The sequence below is a fragment of the Dryas octopetala genome, chromosome 4 (assembly GCF_963921425.1).
Source record: "Dryas octopetala chromosome 4, drDryOcto1.1, whole genome shotgun sequence".
Classification (NCBI taxonomy): domain Eukaryota; kingdom Viridiplantae; phylum Streptophyta; class Magnoliopsida; order Rosales; family Rosaceae; genus Dryas; species Dryas octopetala.
In genome coordinates, this window is record NC_141369.1 from 14,593,409 (window position 1) to 14,613,084 (window position 19,676).

The window sequence follows — 19,676 nt, forward strand, 5'->3', positions numbered from 1 at the left end:
ATACATGAATCATGAAATTTCATCAATAAAAACATTCAAAATTAGGAGTAATAAATGCCTCAAATCATGAATCTTTAAATATTGCTCAAATTGGAGCAATGATATCTTTTGTAAATATCCACAAATTCATGCCTAAACCATTATTTGACATGGAAAAAAAAAAAAACTCTCACACACATTTATTTACCTGCTGAGCCTACTCTAAAATGGAGTATTAAGAATGAATGTATATCTAAAGGACCCATCTTCTAAGCCATTTAAGCCAAAAAAAAAGAATCTCCAAATCCATTTCAGTTGCAAATGATACAATTGATCAATATGCTGCATGGGAGATCTTTTTATAGCATTATCTTTACTTCCTAAGAGGCAAAGCAGCAAACTAGATCATCATGGTGATGGTAGAATAGACAGATCGAACCACAAAAGAAGTATAATCTAAAACCATAAATTATTCTTTGTCCAACAAAAACAGGACAAAACGTACAATAAATAAACGCAGCAACTTGACACAAGGAAAGACAAGAAATTAAGCAAATCATGTAGAATCACAAAATGCATTAATCAGAACTAACTAAAATATGTCTGCTAATATCACATAGCCCTTTCAGACAAGAACATTAATTCTTCAAGTAATAAACCTAACTAATCATACTCATCTATACTAGTTGTCCATACAAGTGCACGGCGAGCCCATGCAAAAAGTTTGGTTAATTAAGATCGATATGCCAGATTCCACCAAATATACAAATGGAACCTAACCATACATGCCCTCCAATTATATCTTCCAAGACACTTTTAAGCTGATGTGAAGATGAACTAACAAAAGTTAATTAAGGTGTTGTGTGCAACCATAATCAAACTTTCAGTAATTGGGTTCCGAAGATAAGTACAAGACATAGAATTTTAATACATTGTATTGTACTGCGCAGAGTTTTCAAAAGCTAGCCCTTTACTGTTGAGAATTAGTCCCACATTGGATGGATGAAGTGCCTAATAAGGAAATAAATTAATATTCATTATTGAGTCCGTCTACCTAGTATTAGCTTAAACATTGACGATGCTAATATCATCAAATGTAGGTTACTCTTCATTAATGTGGACCCCACATAAGAGCTCTTAAGTTATCCAAAGGAAGGACCATTTGTTACCTAAAAGAGAGGTCGTCCCACGTGAGGGAGAGCATTGATCGAGGATTAGTCTCTCACAGTTAATGTAGGTTACTATTTACCTTTTGTTTTTTTGTTTTAAATTATTGTATGAGTCGGTCATATGAGGTTTCTCTCTCTCAACATCTGTGTAGAATCACTATTATATGACAATAATGTCATATATGACAATAATGTCATATATGACGGGGTCATACAAAAATTCTTGTTTTTTTTTTTTTCTTTTTAGAGTGACTAGCTTTTTGAAGTCCTACACTATTTAATTGCTTGTTGGCCTTAACTTTTTTTTTTTTTTTTTTCTTGTGGTAATTAAGTGGATGTGCATCTTCGTTTGCAAAAGTAGCAGAACGAGGAGTTGGATCAAATGGTGACTAGAATGATATTTGAGAGTTATGGGGTGGAGAAGGATTACGATTCTTATGTTGGGTCCATCACCTATCTTCTCCGACTCTTGAAAAATAAATCGCCCAAAGAAAATGAACCTAATCTTGGTTTCGTGCATGGCTCATACTGACAAGAGCTTCACAACCATACTTTACCAGAATAATCAAGTCAATGCTCTGGAGGTTGAAACAAGAAACCATGAATGGATTAGGGTTGAATTTCCACCTTCATCCTTTGTAGTAATGGCGGGTGATGCACTAATTCATCCTTGATTATGTGTTATAATAATGCATTGTAGAGAGGTGTTATTGGCACTCTGATCATTTTGCGGGGATAGGACGGGATAAGTTTTCCTTTTGACTAATACTAATCCATCTTCTTCCCTCAACAGAAACATTAGAACATGGGACATCTTTCAACACTAGATAATGTCATACCACTAAACTAACAGCTAGTTGGTAGACAAAAGTTAGAAGTTAGCCTCTATTTCTTCCTAAAGTATATCTTGAATTTTGTGAGTTAACTTATCCAATCCAATCTTAGACACCAGCCATAGTGTAGAAAGAAATACACCTTTCTTTATTCATTGAGTAGAAGCAAAGAAGAAACTAACAGCAACAGCCTTGACAGAACAACATTACAAGCTAGCACAGAGAAGCAAATTAACCAGAAACCCACATAGATACACATAAAGATTAATCATGCAAAAGTAAGATAACATTAATGGTCCCTTGAGATCAATCTCAAACACCACAGTAGGCTTTGATGGGACACTCTGATTTCTTTGCCTCTGGTGTTTGATGAAAACGAAGGAAACCAAAATGATCAAATGGCTTGTAGAGTAAGGGGTGTTTGTCATCAGCAAGCTCTTCAGGTACTTGCAGCATCCCACTATTGAACGAGAATAATCCCATGGAATATCTGCCTTTCTTTTCTTTCATGATGACTTGGTGCTCACAAGAGTGCACTCTGTCATTGCTCCATGCCTAACAAGTCAAAATAAAAGAAAAGGTGGAATGTCCAAAACATATAGAAAAATGTCAGTCCATAAATCTTAGAGGACTCTTAATTTAAACATATAAAGCATTCAGTAACAATTGATTCAAGCTATACATGAAATCTGAAATTAATTGTGAGAATAAAAGAATGGCCAAAAAAAGAAGTGTGAGAATAAAAGAACTATTTGTGAAAAACAACTTTAGTTTCTCCATAGTGTAAAATATCCTCTGCTTTGATTTATATGGGCCTGAAGGCTAAAGATCTTAAACTTGTGGTAATGCACATATGCATCTCCATCAAATTATCAATCTTTTGTCTACATGGTGCAATTGGCTTCCTTGTGAACCTGTTCATAATGAATTCAATTTTTAGCCAAAATTTTAGTTTGGCCTTAACTTCTGGTGAATATATCCAGATTGCTTTTAATTCCTACCTGCAGATAGGAGTTGTACTTTTTCTAGTTTGTTGTGCATGGCCGTTATAGAATTTTGGTTTATTTTCTTCCTGTTTGTAGTTTTTCAGCTATGATTTAGAGTTTAATTTATCACATGAAAAAAGAAAAATCACTATCAATGACCAATCTGCTGCATAGTAAAAGTTGTCGATCATCAGGTTTTTGTTTTTGTTAGGGAAATGCTATTCGCGCTCCCAGAAAGATTATTTTAGCCTTCCGCATTCTTGCCGGAGTTATAAAGGAGAGCCTTATTCGTGCTCCCCTTTTGTAAAAGCCAGCCTTAACTTACGGAACTTAAAAGAAATTTGACCCACCATGAATGCGTCGCCTGCCATGAATATAAAGGATGAAGGTGAAGGTTGCGCATCAATCCACTGACCATCTTTTGTTTTTATCTGCAAACCATTAACCTGATCTTGGTGAAGTATGGATGTGAAGGTCGTATCTCGGTGAGGATGCAATCCCACATTAGTCTCATTCACCTGGGGTGTACTGTACTTAAAGTATCTGAGGTGGTAAGTGGTTGATGCCATGTGAGACTCATAAAGCCTCTGCACACCATAACTATCAAACACCATTCTTGTCACCATTTGATCCAACTCTGCCACCAGCTTTGAGAAGGAATGAGCATTTTCACTAATTCAAAGAAGAAAGAGTCACACAATAGGCATATTATACATGTAGTAAAATTAGAAATTTAGAGTGAATTATCAATCAAATTAACTTTACCAAAAATGGTCGTTTCCTTCAGGCCACATGATACTTGTGAAACCTCGAGCTCCTTCTAAAGTTGTAGGGTTATCGGTGGCCAAGGATTCGTAGAGAGGAAGGTGCGAATATTGTCCGAAATAGCTGTGGTAAGGCCTATCACTTGTTTTCTGCTTTTTAGTTTCTAATGGAAGATCAAACAGATCTTCAAGCACCGAAAAAATGGAGTGGTGAAGTTCCAAAGGGACTTTATGGTATACAGCTTCAAAGCAGCCATACTCTTCTAGAGCATACTGAACTTCCTTGCATGCCAAGAGCCATTTCTCCGTACCAGGCTTCAAGTCTTCCTTGGATAAGTCTATAACTGGAACCTTAGGCTCACCTTGAGAACCCATTAATTATGTCAGCGATATCTGATTCTCTCTTCAACTAGTTAGTTTGGGGAATTAGTGCACTGATATTGTTTTGACTTTAAAGAGAGGTGTGTCAATGGTGTGCACTGAAAAGGGTAATAGCTTGCAGTTAATGCGCATTAATATATATTTAAAACAAATAATTTCACTAGCTGCATGCAAGCTAGCGGCCATATATATGGTACAATTATGTGATATTCAAGCAATAAGATATATGTGGAAAGCAGGACCACGAATTATCGAGACATGTGGAAGGAGATTACACAAATATTAATATTGTTATTTAGAGAGTAATTTTCTCTAATCAAACAATTCGGTATATATACATTAAAAACAATTCAGGGGTGTCAATGAACTTCTCCCTCTAAATAATGCAGGAAGAAAAGCAAAACAATTAAAAAACAATTATTATTTTGCCTGTCTGATGCGGAGAGACATCTGCATATATGGGAAGAATAATACTTTTTGATCTCGCTAAGTCCAAATCATGGTAATAAATATAAGTAATTAGGAAACGTACCCAAAGAAACATTGAAAAAAAACTATATAATACATGTTGATTGTACATATCACACATGCATGATGACCTCACTTTTTAAGAAATAATTTTTAATTAATTTATATATATATATATATATTGATTGTACATATCACACATGCATGATGACCTCACTTTTTTAGAAATAATTTTTAATTAATTTATATATATATGTTTATATATAATGCATACAGCAATATTACTATTTACTAATGACGAGAAGACATGTTTGAAGGAAAAATTTTAGATGGAAAGACAGAATTATTATTGTTCGTGTGATCAATGGAGATATCGATTCTTGAGGGGTACGAAATGATAGTCAGGGAACTTGGAAAAATGGACTGCACGACAACCACGTAAAAATTATAAAGCATAAAATTCTCAGGTCATTATAATATTATCATTAATGATTTTAATTTGTAGTAATTTTTGGTTTCATTGATTATATTTTAATAAGAATTAGTAACTTTTAGTTACTAAATGATGTGGAAGGATCTATACTAATTAGAAATTAATTAACAAGATTTAGAGTTTATCCATATATACAAACAAATAAAACACGTACTGCCACCAATTTAGATTCCAAAATTTTGGAATTTGTTTTAGTGTATGCAGTATTACGTACTCTTAATTAGCCTTATTTATGGAGAGATGTACGTGCTTATGCACTTATCCGGTAGTGTAAATAAGGCTGTTACCATGCATGTTCTAAATCATCCCATGAAACTATGTTATCTATTTATATGCTCTAAGTCTTCTTATTAATCATTGAATTTTCATCTAAGTTTTAGAAAATCATACATGTTTATTCAAAAATCAATTGGGCCGGTACTAGCTGTTGAGAGAAATATTTCATATTGAAAATGTAAGGCCTTGCATAATGACTTATAAGGGTTTGAGTTATTCATTCCATTACCAATTAGTTTTGAGAAGGATGCCTAGATTCTTTCATGATATCAGAGTAAACTATTTACGTGTTAAGCCCAGCCAACAACCACACGCAGGGGTAGATCCAGGATTTAAAATTTGGGTGGGCTGAACTTTCCAATCTCATTTGTTTATAACTAAAAACTCGACGGTACGAGTAAATTTCATTAATTAAAAAGATACATCAAATACAAGGGAGGACGTAATAAGCCTTACCTCTCAAAATGCAAATCCATACATAAAAGAAAAACTAAAACAGCAACAAAACAATAAATAAATATGCAATGCAAATACAAAACACAATCTATTTAAAACTTAAACATATAAATGCCCAAACTTTAAACAATAAAACCAAAGGAAAAAGTCAGAGAGCTAACATGTGGCTGTGGTGAGGCAATCGGTAGTCACCAAATGGTGTTCGATCTTCAAAATTAATCTCAGAATTACAATACAAATTCGAAGTTGGACATGATTATCAAAAGAAATTCATAAATTAACAACAACATTGATATTATTTTGAAACAAATATAAACCCTAAGTTTAAAGAAAAATGGGGAGAATGAAATTGAAAATTAAAACAAATAAACCATAGATTTGTTACTTGGTCTGAACTCTGAAGATAAGTGTGGAGTGAAGAAAATTAGATGACTAAATTAATTGGTGGCTCTGAAGAGACCAGGTCTCTGAAGACTGAAGTGAGAGAGCAGCAGGTGAGCAACACTGCAGATCGATTGTCAAAAAAATTTCGAACAGGGGCTTTGTTTTGGTCTAATTAATCTGAGTAATGTGTGTAATAGAGCGGAACTAACGACTCTATTAGAGAGTAGAATTACAAATTGAGTGGTGCTATTTCGACTACCCTAAACTGCTGAGTTGACCACCTTATTTCAAAATTTTAATTTTACCCTTAAAACAAAAAATTTCAATTTTGTTCGTCGGGTCATTCGACAGTTATCTATCGAAATATTTATGGTTATTCGACAGTTATCTGCTAATCATTAGTGGATTATTCGGTGGATAACCACCAAATGAAAATGAAAAAGGCATTCTGACAGTTATCTATCGAAATGTTTATGTTTATTGGACACTTATCTGCCGAACATAAGTGAATGTTTTGGTAGATAACCACCGAATGAATCTGGGTGATTTCATCATGTTTTTGCAATAAAGGGTAAAATAGGAAAAAAGTTGGATAAAATATGTTAGGGTGGTCAACTCAGCAGCTGAGGGTGGTTTGCATAGCCTCACTCTTACAAATTTTTACACAAATTTTCGAAGAAAAGAAAAAATAATGGATGGGTGGGCTGCTGTATATAAATGTACGTTGGTGGGTATGCTAAGAAATATTCAGGCCCAACTTTACATAATAAAAATGCAAAACGAATTGGGCTTGCTCGGGCTACAACCCAGGCTAGCCAGCTAATGGATCCGTCACTGGCCACACGTGCTCTCACGTTACTCATTATGAATTGTCCACGTGTTAGGTTTAAGTAACGTCACACGTGTGGAGGCGTGTTGAGAGAAAGATCTCACATTGAAAATGTGAGGCCTTGCATATATAATGACTTATAAGGGTTTAGGCTACTCCTCTCATTGCCAATTAGTTTTGAGATGAATGTCTAAATTCCTTCAAGATATTAGAGTCTTAACTGTTTTCATTTGGAAATTAACTGACATTTACATAATCATAAATATTAATTTTCCCCATCTACATATTCTCTTACTCGGAGTCAATAATAGTATTATGAGTAAAGCTACATTTACATATTAGTTTAGTCACACTTTTATTAGAAATGTACGCATATGGACTGAAAATATGGTTGAAATATCTTTAACGTAAAAATATTATGGAAGTCATTATTACTGCCATAGAATTATGAACATGAATCTTCTAAATTTCTAATCCCTCGCTTTAAGCCAAAAAAAGGATCTCCAAATCCATTTCTGTTGCGAATGCTACAATTGATCAATATGCTGCATGTGAAATCCTTTTATAGCATTATCCTTACTTCTTAAGAGGCAAAGCAGCAAACCAGATCATCATGGTGATGGTAGAATAGACAGAACCACAAAAAAAGTATAATCTAAAACCATAAATTATTCCTTGTCCCAACAAAAACAGGACAGATTTAACAATAAACTAATTGTCAACAAACCTATTAATTACAAAATCAATCTACACTAATTGTGAAAGTTAACTCACCCCAACACTAAGTCTTGTGAAAATTTGTCAAATCTAATTAGTATACACATTTAAATAATCAAACAGAAGTATGGCTTTCATCGCGCAGGAGTTATCCTTGTGAAGTTGTGAGTTAGATCCGAGTCTTTAAATGGAGGGTCGTCTTTGTCATGCAATTCAAGCGCAGGGAGCAGGAGCAAGAGGATGGCTTCTAACATCAGAATTGACGTCATTCAGAAGGAAACAATTAGACCATCCTCTCCAACTCCTCACCAGCTTAGAAATTATAACCTCTCTGTTTTTGATCAACTTAACCCTGAACTTTATGTCCCACTACTTCTCTTCTATCCCATAAATAGCACTAGTGAGGTCAGTGATCCCCATTCTTTGGTTTCTGAGAGATTCAAGCTTCTAAAAACATCATTATCTGAAGCCCTCACTCACTTCTATCCTTTAGCAGGAAGTTTTCAATATAATGTTTCAATCTGTTGCAATGACCATGGGGTTCAATTTATCGAAACCCGAGTCAAGTGTCCCATATCCAAAATTTTGGACAACCCAGATCTTGGGATGCTAAAACAATTCCTTGCGACTGATAGAAAATCCACACAAGCAGAGACAGGCCATCTTCTACTTGTCCAGGCCAACTTGTTTGAATGTGGTGGAATGGCAATTGGGGTCAGCATTTCACATAAGATCAGTGATGGGTTTACACTCGGCGCATTCATCACTAGCTGGGCTGCAATTGCCCTGGCCTCCACTACTAATGATCATCATGTAGTGCTTCCTGCTGCAGAATTTGGGGCTGCAGCTTCTCTTTTCCCACCACTAGAAGTCCTCAACTCACCCCCAACTACCGCTGTGGAATTTGTTAAATCAAAGTTCAGAACAAGGAGATTTCTGTTTGATGCCTCGAAGATTGCTGCTCTTAAGTCCAAAGCTGCCAGTGCCACCGTGCCAAACCCCACGCGCGTTGAAGTAGTGTCAGCGCTCATTTGGAAATGTGCAATGGAAGCATCGAGATCAAACTTGGGTTCTGAAAGGCCATCCGTGTGGTGTGAATCAGTGAACCTGCGTAAAAGATTGGGGCAGCCCTTGGCAGAAAACTTACTGGGAAATATTTATTGGTGCTTTGCAGCAAAGACTGAAGAAGGTGAAAAGGATGTTCCAAGCTTGGTTGCTAAACTCAGGGAAGGCATTGAGGACCTCAAGGAACACTATGCTAATGGAGTTAGTGGGGAAGATCTATGTGAAAGCATCAAGGAGTATGAGAAACTTATGAAAAGGGGTGATATGGACAACTATAATTGTACAAGTTGGTGTAGGTTTTCCTTCTATGAAGCTAATTTTGGATGGGGAAAGCCATCTTGGGTGTGTGCTCCTGCTTCACAAGTCCACCGTGTAATTGTATTGATTGATAGTAGAGATGGTGATGGCATAGAAGCGTCTTTGACCTTCAAAGAAGAAGACATGGCCATAATTGAAACCAATAAGGAGCTGCTTGCTTATGCTTCTATGAATCCAACTATCATTTAGTACCAAATAAACAAAATGCCTCTTGTGTGTGTGTGTGTGTGTGTTTTTCACTAGATCAATTGTAAGCTGGACCTTTGACGACCTCTCTTCGTTCTCATGCTTCATGCTTGTACACTCATTTTGTAACATAAATAAAATTAACTTGCAAGATTAAATGCCTCAAACCTTACATACTTTACTTATACAACTTTAAAAATAAAAGTTTGAAAATAAACTCGAAATAAATAATATTGATATTACAATCATCAAAATTCAAACACCAAAAATTCTAATCCTTGATGGCGCATGACTCTATCTCTGTTGAAAGAGTAGTGTAGAATATAACAGGCATGCATGCATGCAGAGGGGAGGGGCGATAGAGAGTCGGAGACCGTAGAAAGAGATATGGGTTTAGGCATGTAAACCCATATGGGGTCTCAAAGTACTGAGCCTAAGGTTCCAGTTATAGATTTATCCAAGGAAGACTTGAAGCCGGCCTGGTACAGAGACATGGCTCAAGGCATGCAAAGAAGTTCCTTATACTTTAGAAGAGTATGGCTGCTTCGAAGCTGTTTACCATAATGTCCCTTTGGAACTTCACCACTCAATTTTTTCTGTGCTTGAAGATCTGTTTGATCTTCCAATAAAGACTAAAAAGCAGAAAACAAGTGATATGGCATTTCCACAGCTTTTTGGGAGATCGAATATCCGGTCCTTCCTCTCTACGAATCCTTGGGCATTGATAACCCTACAACTTTAGAAGGAGCACAAGGTTTCACAAGTATCATGTGGCCTGAAGGACACGACTGTTTTTGGTACAGTTAATTTGATCGATAACTCACTCCAAATTTCTAATATATATTCACACACACACACACACACACACACACACACACATAATGTGTCTATTGTGTAACTTTTTGTTCTTTAAATTAGTGAAAATGCACATTCCTTGTCAAAGCTGGTGGCAGAGTTGGATCAAATGGTGACAAGAATGGTGTTTGATAGTTATGGTGTCCAAATTAAGGTTTTATGAGTCTCACATGGCATCAACCTCTTACCTCCTCAGATGCATTAAATACAGAACACCTCAGATGAATGAGACTAATGTGGGATTAAATGCTCACAAAGATATGACCTTCACATCCATACTTCACCAAAATCAGGTGAATGGTCTGCAGATAAAAACAAAGGATGGTCAGTGGATTGTTGTGCAACCTTCACCTTCATTCTATCTAGTCATGGCAGGAGACGCATTTATGGTGGGTCAACATTCATTCTAGTAAGTGTCGTAAGTAAAAGCAAAGTGCAGAGAATGCTCCTCTAAATGAATCTCGCACTCCCTTGCCCCTTGGGAATGTGGGAGGCTGAATAGTCTTTGTAGAAGTGCTATTTGCACTCCCCTAACAGAAAAAACATTTATGTTGATTGACAACTTTTACCAAGCAGTAAATGGGTGATTGCATTGCACCCTTCTGAACAAATGGAAATTAAGGCCGCCAGGTAAAAATTGGAAATCATTTGAACAAATTCACAAGGAAGCCAATTGCACCTTGTAGACAAAATATTGATACAGACTGTAATTAATTTCACATGTCATGTAATTCTAGCTTGAATTAATTGTTATTTGATGTTTTATAAATTTCAATTTGAAAAATAAAATGTTTTATAATTTTCAAACAGAGACTCTAGGATTATATTAAATTAAGGGTTCAATTTTTTCTCCAAGGAATTTAGTTTTCTAAGATTTATGGACTGTCATATTTCTATATGTTGTCGACATCCCACCTATTCTTTTATTTTGACTTGGTAGGCATGGAGCAAGGACAGAGTGCACTCTTGTGAGCACCAAGTCATCATGAAAAAGAAAAAAGACAGATATTCCATGGGATTATTCTCAGTCAATAGTGGAGTACCTGAAGAGCTTGCTGATGACAAACACCCGTTAACGCTGTATAAGCCATTTGATCATGGCTTGCTTCATTTTTATCAAACACCAGAGGCAAAAAAATCACAGTGTCCCATTTGATCATTCTCGTTTGCTTCCCTGTGCCTGTAATATTGTTCAATTTAGGCTGCTGATGTTAGTTTCTTCTTTTCTTCTACTGAATGAATAAAGTCAAGGTGAAGTTCTTTGTAATGTCATGCGCATCATTTTGATACCAAGTCACCTTTTGTTCCCCACCTTTTTTTTTTCTCTTCGTAAAAAGTTAAAAACAAATTCTGTGCATGTGTTTTACCCTAAAAACAAATTTAGTCTATGTGATTTTAAAACTCCACATTTGGTGTTTGTGTTATATATTGTTTGCAAATAAGGACATTTTATAACCAAAACTAAATATTTTTTTCAAATTAAAACTAATAAACTTGCAAGTTTTACTCAAAAATTGAAAAATAATATTTCTTATTTTTAAACAAAAATTGAAATTTTGAATTTGTTAAAATTGTCCTCATATTGCAATAAACATAAAACACAAGGATTAAATGTGAAGTTTTGAAACCATAAGGACTAAAAATGTTTTTTCCCTTTATTTTATTGAATTCAATTAGGCCAGGCATCATATCTTCCTCTGGTAACTGCCTTCCCAAGCTATTTCCTGCATATATGCAACTAATTGAGAATATTGTAGACTTTACAAGAGGAGTGATCTGGTTTAATTTGTAGTTGACACTAACTCTATGAGTCATAGAACATTAATCTAGACATGGTCGTACTCATCAGAGAGAAGACTTTGATTATCTGCCCTTTTTTTTTTTTCATTCACAGATAAGTATTTCAATTAGAAATTAGTTGTGAAAGAAATAGTTATATCATTAGTACTCACAAATTAATTAACCTACATATATTGACTTGAAATTTGATCCCCTAAATTGTTTACACTTGGCAACTGAGCTCATTGATCTCCACTTGGAACACAAAATATAAATGGATTAAGTTCTGGTCAAATATAAATACTCTAATTTTCCTAACATAAGGATCAACTGATCAAGTGGATTTCTTTAGTGAAGGTATGAGTGACGCAAGGGTTTGGTTTGGAATAAAAGAATCCTAAGCTAGAAATTTTGGTATACGACATCATGATTAATAAATAGATAAGTTATTATCAAATTACCGTACGTAATTAAATAATTTGGATTGAGATCGATTGATTGGCACTCGCACACAAAACCTAACACAACTCGGACATATGCATGATATGATTCCCATGCCGGCAAATTTATTTAAGCATAGCACCAACAACTAAAATTTATCATTTTATGGTTAAATACATAATTTTCCAAATGTATCAGTGACACCTCAATATATAAGTCACAACAATATTAGTGGACTAATCCGCCAAACTAACTAGCTAGTTGAAGAGAATCAGAGATTGCTGACATAATTAATGGGGTCACTGAGCCTAAGGTTCCAGGTATAGATTTATCCAAGGAAGACTTGAAGCCTGGTACTGAGACATGGCTCTTGGCATGCAATGAAGTTCAGTATGCTCTAGAAGAGTATGGCTGCTTTGAAACTGTTTACCATAAAGCCCCTTTGTAATACAAGATGCGGATTTATTAAAAGCCCAACAATACCAAAATATGGTTGATAATTGCACTGCATGTTGGTCACAACTCACATGCCCTCAAATGATCTTTTTGTCATTTGAGAGAGCTTCAGCCTGGAATATATGGGCTGATCTTTCTGTTGGTTCCAAATTTGGCCCGACCCCGCGCAATTCGATTTGTTCCAGAGACCTTTTCGGGCTCAAATTGGTATAATAATCAACAAAAAAAAGAAGAAAAAAAGGGCTTTGCTCCCAAATTTTTAGTAATCACGATCAACTCCTAAGAAAATTTAATTTCTGGCCTTTCAAATTTTTTCCTCATTAATTTTTATTTTAATAAAATTATTTTAGGATCTTTAAAAATCTCACCAAATCTTAAAATTTCTCCGATTATATTATAGTATATATGAAGAACATCACACACTTATAAATTCAAATAGTATAGTAATCTTACATATTCATCCAAAAACTAAATCGATCATGATCTGTATTTAGATTTTAGTAAACGCATGCAGCACAAAATAACAAAGGATGTAGCTTAAATTAAGAGTGGTCCTTGTGATAAAATAATTAATAATATAAATTAATTAAGAGTGGTCCTAGCGTTTAGGACCACAAATCCATAATTGGTCAAATTATATATATGGTCTTTTTTCACAGGACGCATGACATCCATATAGAAATTAAGTGTTCATTTGATGTCATTGTGGATTCATCGTATCTACCACTGAAATCTGGAGAAAATGAAAGCATTGTTAATGGGACATATTGTACGTACTTAACAATACAATTAATTTAATATTTTCAAAGCCTCCGATCTACATTAGTACAATTGCTTATATTGTTTTATGACAATCATGTAATACGGTATATTGTAATGAATGTAGTGACAATCATGTAATACGGTATATTAAAGCCCTAATTTTAACGAATTAAAAAAATCAGGTACAAATTGAAATTTTAAATAAATTTGAGGTATTAAACTAAAATTAACTCTTGACACGTCGGCACTTAATAGATTTTTTAACGGTAATATACTGATGGAAGTATGACATTGCAAGATTTTAAACAAGAAGTATGAAATTAAAATTTCAAATAAACTTGAGGTATTAAACTAAAATTAACCCTTAATAGGAATAGATTTCTTAGCTCAGCTGGTAGAGCACATGGCTTAACCATGTGGTTGTGGGTCGATTCCCACAGACGGCATAATGCTTAATAATTAGTGGGTAATCATTTTATTTACACTTATTATTAAAAATAATAATCATTAGCGGTCTAATTTCATTACAAAAAGTAATCAGTAGTCCAATTTCATTACACAAAATAATTAGTGGTCCAATAGTTAATTGATTTCCACTAATTGTTAACAGAATAAATATATCATATATTCATATTCGACTAAAATTAAAATTTTAGAGGGAATAGATATATCATACACCCATCTGAATAAATATTATATATAGTTTTTCTTTGGAGCTTAATTGTTGTACGTATGCCCCTTAATTATAATTTATTATCCAAGAAAATATAAGAGTATTATGTACAGGAATTGAATCCTAAAATTTAAGCAATTTTGTATTTGGATAAAGCCTTCACAATCAGGCCGGATAATGTTTGTATTTAGTGAAAATCTATGAGGTGAATAATTATTGGAGGTGTAGCTGTACACTCAGGCACCCGATTGAGTTCGAGTCTCTAGTTCTACCCCTGAGCCAAACATCAAGAAAAGTAAAATTCCTTGTGAATCGCCTAAGCTTGGCGTGAATTGCATGTTTTTGACCGATCCAAGAATTAGTCTAGAGACACCCTTGGTTAGCAAAAAAATAATAATTATTATTGGAGATCTTCACTGGAGGAGACATACATACATACACACGTACATATAAAATAACAAAAAGTAGATCACCTTCACTTTTTTTTCCTATTAAATATATATAGTACAATTTTTTCTGTTGTTGTTGTAAGCATGCAAGTAGTTAAATTTCGAAATTTCGCCAAAAATGTTGTTTTTCAGGGGTATGAAAATTTTAACATGTATGTCAATATTTCGCCAAAATTTGCCGAAATTTCCGAAATTTCGCTGTTTTCTTCAGCAATTTCTCACTTCTCCTTCTCTATCTTCACTCTTCAATCATTTAATCGCACAAATCCAGCCAGATCTCAGCTGCCCAAGAGAGGGAGAAGAAATCAGGGAGGAGAGGAGGAAGAGAGGGAGATCGGGGAGGGAGAGGAGAAGGAGGAAGGAGGAAGCACTACTAAAAAACAGTTCATCTAAAACGGACAATGTCCGTGGTAGATTTAAATTAACCACGGACGGGCCGCCCGTTATGTATTGGGATGTGGTAGATTAGCGCGGTCATCTACCACGGACAATATCCGTGGTTGAACGTAACATTGACCACAGACACTGCACGTGGTAGATTAACAACCTTGACACCCATTTCCTGGCACATTATACAAGCTTCTGAATACTGTTGGCATAACTCATTCATTCTTACTAGCTCACTGAATGAGCTTCATCGTCAATATTATCACAAATTGCAGCAAAACATATTTCTCTAACCAATAAGCCCAAGTTCATGCCATCTGAAACAAAATACATAAACCAATTCGTATAGAGTAGTGTTATAGAATTATTATTATTATTATTAGTAGCTTCGTACAGATGAACTAGGACCCAAAAAAGACTAGACACAGAACATAAGCAGCAGCATACATATAGCTATTGCAGCAAATGAACAACAAAGGGAATGATTAAGTTGTGGACAACCTATGCTATTAATATTATGCCAAGCATCTCAAAGTTACGCTCTCAAATCTCAACCCCTAGAAAGAAGCAAAATACCATCTGAGAAAATATATAAACTCCAGTTCATGCCATTGTCAGCAAAACACATTTCTCTAACCAATACTCTACTCATTAAAAACAATATTGATCACCATTAAAAATCCAAACCAACTTCAGACCCAAATAAAATAAAATAAAGTGAAGAAAAATCACCACTTTCATGTTGCACATCTGAAACCATTCAGCTCAAGCTGATAAGGAAACATAACAAACAAGAAGGCTTTTTCATTTGATCAGGCTGCATCTTAGCAACAAAGCACCAAACACTTTAAAGCAATAATCCAACAAGTGCGTCTAACCTTGAGCTCAAACTCAAACCCATCTCAATAAAAACAGCAAAAAGCTAATCCAAATATCACTCAAATTCAAATACCCATAAGCTTAAATATGCTCAATATCACCTACCAATGATTAAAAACCAATACAAGACAAGTCTGAATCCCAATTGCAATCTGAAATCTGTGAGATGAAACAAAAGTGTTTCCAAAATATGTTCATAGCAAAACAAGAAAAACATTAACATATGTTCATCAATTTGGAGCAGATGCTCATCATCCACAAGATATCCAATAATCAAATTAAATTCACCAAAAGTCCCAAACAGTGGCTGCGTGTCCGTGGGTTTAAAACAGGGCTTCTGTTTTCTTTCAACAACAGCTCAATCCAATTACAGAATCACGTAGAGAATGAAGAGAGGATTAAAATGGATACCTGAATCGACGGAAACCGGAGTGGTCTCGTCGCCGTGATCGGCGGTCAGAGGGAAGAGAGAGAGAGGCGGAGGAGAACCGAAGTGGTCTCGTCGCCGTTGGCCGCCGGACGACAGTGAAATCGCCGGGAAAAGAGATCGGCGAGAGAGGAGAGAAATCGTAGGTTCGGGGGGGCTGGGTAAAAAGAAAATGAAAATAAAAATCTGAATTTAAAAAAAGAACTTTAAGGGTTACATATGCTAGCAGGCGGGATTTAGAAAATTTTGAACAAAAAACAAAAAATATTTTTACCACATGTTATTCCCGTGGTCAAATATTAAAAGGCGCTGTGGTTATTAAAAATATTAACCACGTACGTATTCCGTGCTGGATTACAAAAAGGTGCTGTGGTTATTAAAATTGTTAACCACGCTCATTTTTCGTGGTGAATTTTATTATAGACCATGGTCATTAAATGTCCGTGATAAATTAGCTTATTATAACCACGGACCCATCATTGACCGTGATAGAATAACTTTATTTATAACAGGCTTATATTGATCGTGGTAGATATATATTTTCTACCACAGACTTTTTTGGACCGTAGTAAAATGGATGTGGTAGATAATCTATTTTCTAGTAGTGAAGAGCTAGATGCGATTGGGCTGGGCTGGGACTTGCCTTTTGCTATTTTTTGCCATTGCCTTTTCCGTTTTTTTTTGTTCCTTTTCTTCACATGGCCCTGGATTCCATACTCCAAAGTTATGCATCTGTTTTTGCAACAATTAATTAATGTTGAATATTTATAAACTCCTGCTGCAATTGCATTGAGGAAACACAACTTAAAAAGACAAAAAGAATTAAAAGTAGAGAAAATGAGAATCTAAATTATTTTACTTGAGTGTGTCACCTTATAAGACACTTGATGGCCGAGACCACATAATAAAGCTCACAGGAATTCAAAGGCACTCAGACAGTAAGACTGAAGGAATGTGAACATACACATAATTGCATTCAACCTTGAGTTTGAAGGTCATAGAGCACATATATCATGTTAATGGGTTTCAAACAAAACCAAATTTGAGGCACATATATATATATATATATGGATAGAAAGATGCACGCTTGGTGATTATGATAATGGACTGATAGATATCACCAGACAAAGTACTGATATAACTATTTCAATGGTGATCATTTTAGTCAATGATGACTATTTTCTTCATTGTGCTTTTGTTTGATTTTAGTACTGATATAACTATTTGTATTGATTTTTTTCCCATTTTTTTAATGGGTTTAGGTGGTTCGTGGTGCTATTTCTTCTGCTGGTGGCTTCATCTAACATAAGAATTCTCGGGTTCTTCAATATTGCTCGAGCAAGTGCTATCCTCTGCTTTTGACCCCCTGATAGCTGCACTCCTCTTTCTCCACTGTGAGTGTCATATCCATCTTTCATTGAACTGCATAAATGATGAATACAGATTGGTTGATAAGTACCATTATTCTTTATTGTTTATTTTATTTTCAAAAGTTTGAATAAGATGGTACCTTAATGACTCAAAACAAATTATTTCCCAAAACAAATGGGCCCTTAAATGTATAATCATATCCTGAGTATTAAAGGCTGCTTGTGAACAAAAATCCAAGGTTTATAGAGAAGATGTCTTAATTTCAAAATCTTTGTTACCAAAACCTTTAACTTTCTGGAGCATGATTAGAGGAGGGAACTAATAATATAATTAAACTAGAGATTTATGTAGAAAGTCATCTGTAGCAATATAACAGCAGGTTATGCTTGCCATTAACACATGATCTTCTACATTAGCAGTAGATTATGATGTTATTATATATATGTGACCTCCAATTTGTGTGTGTGTGTGTGTGTGTGTGAGAGAGAGAGAGAGCTCACCAACAACAACGGTAGTTTTTCCAGTGGAAAACCTTCCAGTTGTATTTGTCATTAAGGCCAAAGTGTCCATGAATAGTACACTTCTTAAAGTGGAGATTTTCAAGTTAACCACCTCTATTGCCATTTGCCAAAGGCCCAAACAGTAAAGCTCTAAATGCTTCCTTTTGAGTTTTCAGAATCTGTATGTGTCAATATCCAAACAGTAAAAGTTGTTTTAAAATTTAGGCATCAAATTTTTATAGTTTTGTTGTTCATAATCTAAGGTTTCATTGTTTCATTGATTCATAAGAGTGACAATAGGCTCTAAGACACTATATTTCTAGGGAAAAAAAGGGCTCTTAGACATTTTTATTCATAGCTTTAAATGCTGCAATAGCTTATTGAATTCTAACGTACTCAATGACATTTTAACGAATTTAATCCCTGATAATCAAGACTCTTCCGAGTGGATGTTGGCATTGGCAGCTCGAGACCAGTATTCCTTGACAAGCTGCCCAAAGAGTGACCCTTCATTATTCATCAGCTTCATTGGCTCATCATATATACTCTACTAATTTCCCTGTTAATGTAAATTTGGCAAATTAACAACTAACATAACATGAATAAGACAACACAATTTTTGGTTCAAGAGCTTTGGGATATAATGCTTACCATCACTAATAGCAAATTAGCAAGCACCTTTGTGCAGTCCATTACTGTTGGTATTCTATGGGCCACTTTATTACAGTGCAGTCAGCAAATTCTGTTCTTATAGTTTTCTGGAGAATAGAGTCTGTTGCATTGTCCATTGATTTTGTCAAATGAAAATTTTGTATATTTAGAATATGGATGATTGGGGGAGAGTAAATCATTTCTTTAATTTGATTGATAACAAAAATCCTTAGTAATGGAGCATCAACTCTGCCTTTGCCTTTGCTTTTGCTTTTTAGTTTTCACTGCATGTTATGATACAGAGCATGTAGCAATTAGTTCTGTTGTAAGAAGTTGTCTGAATGAAAGAACTGCAGCTGAAATCAATAAATAAAGACCCTTTTTTTAATATTTTCTTTTTCTCTGTTTCTGGAGCATAAAGACTTGGTTTTCATAATACATAAATCAATTTTGAACCTTTTTCAAGTAATTACCTGAAAAGAAATTTCACATTTTTCCCTCAATTAAGTTTAAACGATGTATGAAATGAGATTTTTATGAACCATATAATATTATTCTTATGAATTCCTACAATTTCTCATGCTCCTTATACACTAACAAGCCATGTTTCTAAAATTTGCAGCGAAGCACAAACAAAACCCCTTGCAGAAGACATCCAACAAGAGCAACAGCCACCTGTCCAACAAAGCAATAAAGAAAAGAATACCCCCCGCACAAGATACAAAAATAGATGAACAGAAGA

At 34.9% G+C, this 19,676-nt stretch overlaps 1 protein-coding gene and 2 pseudogenes across 1 annotated transcript; 2 read left to right on the forward strand and 1 right to left on the reverse strand.

Annotated features, from left to right (window-relative positions):
• Nucleotides 1-2,293: 2,293 nt before the first annotated feature.
• Nucleotides 2,294-4,106, reverse strand: LOC147287149 (putative 2-oxoglutarate-dependent dioxygenase AOP1). The gene is made up of 3 exons (XM_086242564.1): nucleotides 3,733-4,106; nucleotides 3,318-3,639; nucleotides 2,294-2,536 (listed from the first exon to the last, which is right to left on the reverse strand). The coding sequence occupies exons 1-3, from the start codon at nucleotides 4,104-4,106 to the stop codon at nucleotides 2,294-2,296; spliced, it is 939 nt and encodes a 312-aa protein (XP_086098690.1).
• A 3,866-nt stretch (nucleotides 4,107-7,972) lies between these two features.
• Nucleotides 7,973-9,307, forward strand: LOC147287150 (akuammiline synthase 1 pseudogene; annotated as a pseudogene).
• A 408-nt stretch (nucleotides 9,308-9,715) lies between these two features.
• On the forward strand, nucleotides 9,716-11,315 carry LOC147287151 (putative 2-oxoglutarate-dependent dioxygenase AOP1; annotated as a pseudogene).
• The last annotated feature ends 8,361 nt before the right edge of the window (nucleotides 11,316-19,676 follow it).

Bases quoted from the DNA above. Each gene is read 5' to 3' on its own strand.
- LOC147287149 (XM_086242564.1), bottom strand. From the start codon at position 4,106: ATGGGTTCTCAAGGTGAGCCTAAGGTTCCAGTTATAGACTTATCCAAG. The intron at 3,640-3,732 runs GTAAAGTTAATT...TCTTTGAATTAG, and splicing joins GAAGGAAACGACCATTTTTG to TGAAAATGCTCATTCCTTCT. The intron at 2,537-3,317 runs GTGGGTCAAATT...TTGACTTGTTAG, and splicing joins TGGCAGGCGACGCATTCATG to GCATGGAGCAATGACAGAGT.